At 37.1% G+C, this 5,700-nt stretch overlaps 1 protein-coding gene across 1 annotated transcript; it reads left to right on the forward strand.

Annotated features, from left to right (window-relative positions):
- The first annotated feature begins 83 nt into the window (after nt 1–83).
- On the forward strand, nt 84–2,645 carry LOC121256405 (NAC domain-containing protein 35). The gene is made up of 3 exons (XM_041157200.1): nt 84–521; nt 737–1,005; nt 1,772–2,645. Exons 1-3 carry the CDS (start codon nt 320–322, stop codon nt 2,444–2,446), a joined length of 1,146 nt encoding a protein of 381 aa, XP_041013134.1. The 5' UTR covers nt 84–319; the 3' UTR covers nt 2,447–2,645.
- Nucleotides 2,646–5,700: the final 3,055 nt, after the last annotated feature.

Here is a 5,700-nt window from a genome sequence, read left to right on the forward strand (position 1 = left end):
CTCTTCCATGTAGGGCCTGAAAGTAAAATATGTAGATAGATCTTTCTATTAACTCCCCTCTCCATTCTTCTCTCTCTTCTTCTTTCCACTACTCCCATTCTAGAGAGAGATAGAGAGAAGGAGAAGGACAAAACTTTTGGGAGCTAGGTACGACATTTTAACCATCTCTTATCTTTCCTACCACTTGCACCACTCAATTCGTACGGTGTTACTCAATCTATCTCATGGTATAAAGAGAGCGCGCGAGGCCAAAGCCGGAGAGTACTGGTTCGGTATTACCTTAGGTTCAGTTTATGGAAATTTGCAGCCAAGCTCAAACATGAGCCACCACGAAACCAACGACAACAAAACCACTGATGATGATCATGAGCATGATATGGTGATGCCCGGATTTCGCTTCCACCCTACTGAGGAAGAACTTGTGGAGTTCTACCTTCGCCGTAAGGTAGAGGGCAAGCGATTCAACGTGGAGCTCATTACTTTTCTGGATCTTTATCGCTATGACCCTTGGGAGCTTCCCGGTATTATACATAATTGCCCTCTTCATCAAGGATCCTATTAGTTTTATATATATATATATATATATATATATATATATATAAACACAGGATAAGCAATTTAGTTTCTTCCCCTGATCAGGATGGATCGATGTTAATATTCGCAACTCTTATATCTGCTTTAATTTGTATATATGTTAACTGATTTGTCTAATCTCTCTTTCTTCCATTATGATTAGCTTTGGCAGCAATTGGAGAGAAGGAATGGTTCTTCTATGTTCCCAGAGACCGCAAGTATCGTAATGGGGATCGCCCCAACCGCGTTACCACTTCTGGCTATTGGAAAGCAACTGGAGCTGACCGAATGATCCGAACTGAAAACTTCCGCTCAATTGGGCTGAAGAAAACCCTAGTTTTTTACTCTGGGAAAGCTCCCAAGGGCATCCGAACCAGTTGGATCATGAACGAGTATCGCTTGCCCCAACACGAAACTGAACGATATCAAAAGGTAAGAGTGATCCGGCCTTTATATATGTGCATCAAGAAACAAATTAATTAGAAACTACGAGAAAAACAAAAGCAGAAAAGGAATAGACTCCCATAGAGCTTTAATTATAAGAGAGAGCCAGCCCTTTTAATTTGGTTGATCTTGCTGGGGATGATCATCTTCACTAGCAATCCCTACCATGCATAGTCCATATCACAAGCTTTTATGAAATGAAAAAAGTAGAGCCTTAAAGCCCAATTCTATTATTTACTCCTCCCCTAACCCTAGTTCATATATATATGTATATATATATATAGATTATCACTTAATAGATCTTGAATTATATATAGCATGGTCTCTTATTTTCTTATGGATTTCTTGCAAGCTGGCTGAATTTTTCAAAGGTTCAGTTCCAAGACGTGGGTCTATAGCATGACCCTGCAAGTATGCATGTGCAGGAAAAATAAAACGAGAAAGATGAGATATTGCATGCCAGGACTCCTAGCTGGAAATCTCAGTTCTCAAGTTTTTCTATTATTTTAATGGCTTTATTCATCTTTATCACTCAAATTTAAAGCGCAGAAAATGCATGAACTTTAAATTCAGTAACCAACAAGGAACACCGGCCAATATATATTGGATATTTCTCATAACTGGGCGCAGTTGATCATACCCATTAATGTCGGAAAACTTTCATAAAGTCCCTTATTTTCCAATGAAATTGTACTACTACTGTCAGTCATCGCCAATTCCTCCTCCCAGCTTGCTTCCACCTTTTTTTTTTCAGGCAGAAATATCACTCTGCCGTGTGTACAAGAGAGCTGGAGTTGAAGACCACCCCTCTCTCCCTCGTTCCCTTCCATCAAGGGCATCCTCATCTAGGGTGACTCATACGAGTCGAAGGCAGCAATATGACACAGTTCAAAATTCCATGGAAAACTTTCAAGCTTTTGGAGGACAGTCACATGAGCCGAGTGAGGTGGAAAAGATTAATGAAACAGACGGAAGCAGTACTTCAGATATAACGACAGCTCTTGGGCTTTCAAAGCCAAATGCATACCGACCTGCAGCTGCCAGCAGCACCACTCTCGGGCTACCAGCTCCAATGGAAGAGGAAGGGATGGCGCTCTTGCACCATACAAAGCAATCTTCCCCTTTAGTTAATTCCACTTGTGCCACCCTCTTCACAGGCAGCTTGCCTTCTGTCTCATCCAGTGCGGTGGATGATCTCCATAGACTAGTAAATTACCAACAAGCGGCTTCAAGTATCAGTCAGCAACAACACTATTACAATGGTCACCATCACCCCAGCCAATTGATCTCTAACTTCCCACCACATTCACAGCCATTGGCCCTCAACACACTACCGAACGTGCTTCCAACTGCCTTCTCCGACAGAATATTGTGGGACTGGAATCCAATTCCAGAGGCAAACCGAGAGTACACCAATCTCTTCAAGTAGCTAGTCGAATGAAGTGCACATAGAAACTAATATATATATATATATATATATATATATATGCTTTATAAACTTTATGTTAATTTGGGTGATTTTTCTAAGTTTTAATCATGTTGTTAGTTATTAGCTTTCAGATTTGAACTACATTGATAAATATTAGAAGTATTTATCATAGAAGTACAACTTCTTTTTTGCCTTTCAAGTTTTTCTTGCAGCGTTCTTTTGTTTCAGCCTCCTTTCGACTAGAAAGATACTAATTACATATTGGCTAACTCAAATTAAACGAGGTCTGTCTTGCTTAATCCTGTACGTAGAAGCTAATTACATGATTAACAATAATAGAGTAGAAAAGCATATTATGATCACCTAATAGCGAGTTTGTCTTCCAGATGCTCATTTAAAAGATTTAGCCTTCCAGGTTCTTTCTTCCTCGCTCACAAACACACGATATATCTCAATTGTACGTTCACTGTTAAACCCTAGGAATGATGACAGGCCTGAATGGAGACAGGAAAATTGTCCTATTTTGCTTATTTGGTAGGTGAGGGGACGACCCAACTCCCCACCAAAAAAGAAACGAATTTTGTCTTTGTTCTTGGGGTTTTAGATATATATAATAGTGAAACACCTCATGTATGAATCATGCAGTTTCAGAATGATCAAATCTGCTATGAAGTATCTGATCAGATCTAGATGATCAGCCACTCCAATATTCTTCATGAATTCCATTAATTTCAGTACTGCTGCGCATGCATTAGGATCTATTAATTGCATGCACCGTAACCAACTAAATATAAACAATTAGAAACCAACTAACAGCATATATAGCTGTGAATTATTAGTAGTATTTAGGCTGTTTGTGATAAATGATAATTATTACTGCAACCCAGAATATTCATACATTTGGGCGTGTGTGCGTCACATCGAGTGTTGCTTTTATGGGTTTGTTATAGAGAGGTCCAGGCAACGCCAGCGTGTGCACTATGCACCGTGCTTTTATGACCTAATGCTTGTTGGCCACTTTTTATTCCCAGCAGATTTAAATCGTATTGACATTCCAAAAGGGTATATTGCTTAACTCGATCGCTAGATGCGGCCTGCATATTTGCTACGATTAATATAGACTTTTTTTTCATAGTAGGTTATTCCTCAGTCTAGGAATATAGACTTTAGGATGAGGAATGACCTATAATGAGTAAAGACACAAAACAAACTGCATGCCCTTATGAGAACGCCTCGTTAGGGCGGAACCAGCAACTGCAACTAATTCTACGTACGTAGAGCTATATTAATTCTGTTTTCACTAGAAAACAATTAGTTTTTGTAAAGTACTACTGGCCTACTCCTGGTATTCGATCCTTCTCCTTGTCTTTAGAAGATCAGGAAGAAACAAATACAGTTTTTAATTTGCAATGGGAGCTAGCTAGCTAGTGCTTGAGAGAGGTAAAATAAATATATATATATATATATATATATATATATATATACATGCATGTATATATGTATACATGTAAATATGTACGCATGCATGTATGTATGCATGCATGTAAGATCCTATCTCAAAGTATTAATTTAAACGTATCTTAATATTATTGCCGAATTTTTCTAAGCTTTATAACATGCATGTGATCACATTTTTCAGAAACAAATTTTGCATGGGTAGTGAACTAGATTTCTCTAAAATATCACTCTCTAGGGTCTTGATCTTCTCTTCTAAGGATCACTCTATATATCCTTAAGTTGTTCAGCTAGCTTTCATTAGCCTCCAAACGAATTCTCAATGTCACAATCTCATCCTTACATGTACGTATCAATGCTTCTAATTAGGAAAAGATGACCAGCTTATTGATTTCTTTCGACTCCGAATATTTCTTAAAAAGCTTATATATTAATGATCATATAATATAGACCAAACAAATATAATCTTTCATCTTGTGAAAAATCTTTAAATTCAAACATATCATGAATATCACAACCACACTCACCCGTGATCCCTGCCGAAACGGTAAAGGTCATAAAATTTTCATTCTCATTTGACGAGGAAAGATCACCAGACCCACTTAACTTTGATTCATTATCAATCAAGATGACATTTATTGCCCTCATTTTGGACTTCTTGTTGATTAGACATTCAACTGTAACATATCCAAAATCATATATATATATATATATATATATATATAATACTCGTTCGTGAATTGAATTCTATGAGTTTTAACTATTATCCTGATCTCCTCTAGATTTTTCTATAACTTCGTTATGTTGATATATAGAGCTAGCTATCATTTGACCTTTTCAGAAATTTATTTTTTCTCTATAATTCACTGCGCGCCATATTTTAGCCTGAAAACTTACTAAATCGTTTTAGCAAGCTCCTCATCATTCATCTCATCATAAGTACTCGGTCCATATCGGTGTGGGCGTTAGCTATCAATTATATTTTCTAGCTAATTCATAGTTTTCAAAGTACTGGATTATTCTTCATAGATTGTGGCAAGGTCAACGTATATTATACGTTCATGGCAGCTTTGAAGAAATAATACATGAACTAAGTTTTCTATTCTAACAGTATTAGGTCCTTAATTGCTAAATATTTCTCCGATCCTATGGTTGTAACATATATTAATATATGGTCTGAATTTTCTAAGGGAAAAATTAATTTAACTCTTTATAGATCAATTCTTTACTTAGAATCTAGATCTGATCTGATCACGTAATTGAAATGACACTTTACGATGTCATTGATCAGTTTAGCATTAAAGTCATAAAAAATGTCAACCTTCATCCTAATTTCCTCAAATCAAATGGTTAACATCTACAACTTGAAATTTTTAACAATATCCTAGTAGTACTTGATCACGAGCGATGACCTCTAATTAATTAATTAAATATCTCATGCATATTTGGTTTTGAGTAGGTCTCAAATTAAGTTTAATAAAATACTTGGAATCCACTTATAAATTGGTGTTCTAAATCAAGCACCTGATTAATTAACTCGAGCCAAAAGGTCTAGCACATGTCTTGTGAACTGTACGTACGTTCCGCACCAGTCTTGAGCGGCCAACGTCTTGCGAATTGTCTCGCAGAAGTAATATCGCTACTTTTGCTCAAACAAGGGTCTCACATGATCATGTCTCGAAAACTCTCTCCGCAACGTGCTTGACTGTGCGTGGTGTCTTATGATTTTTTTTTGTTTTTTTTTTTTTTTTTGGGTGCAATTTTCTCGAGTTGTGTGGGTCATGATCAGCGCGGGTGTC

Source organism: Juglans microcarpa x Juglans regia, chromosome 3D, assembly GCF_004785595.1.
Source record: "Juglans microcarpa x Juglans regia isolate MS1-56 chromosome 3D, Jm3101_v1.0, whole genome shotgun sequence".
In the NCBI taxonomy this organism is placed as follows: Eukaryota; Viridiplantae; Streptophyta; class Magnoliopsida; order Fagales; family Juglandaceae; genus Juglans; species Juglans microcarpa x Juglans regia.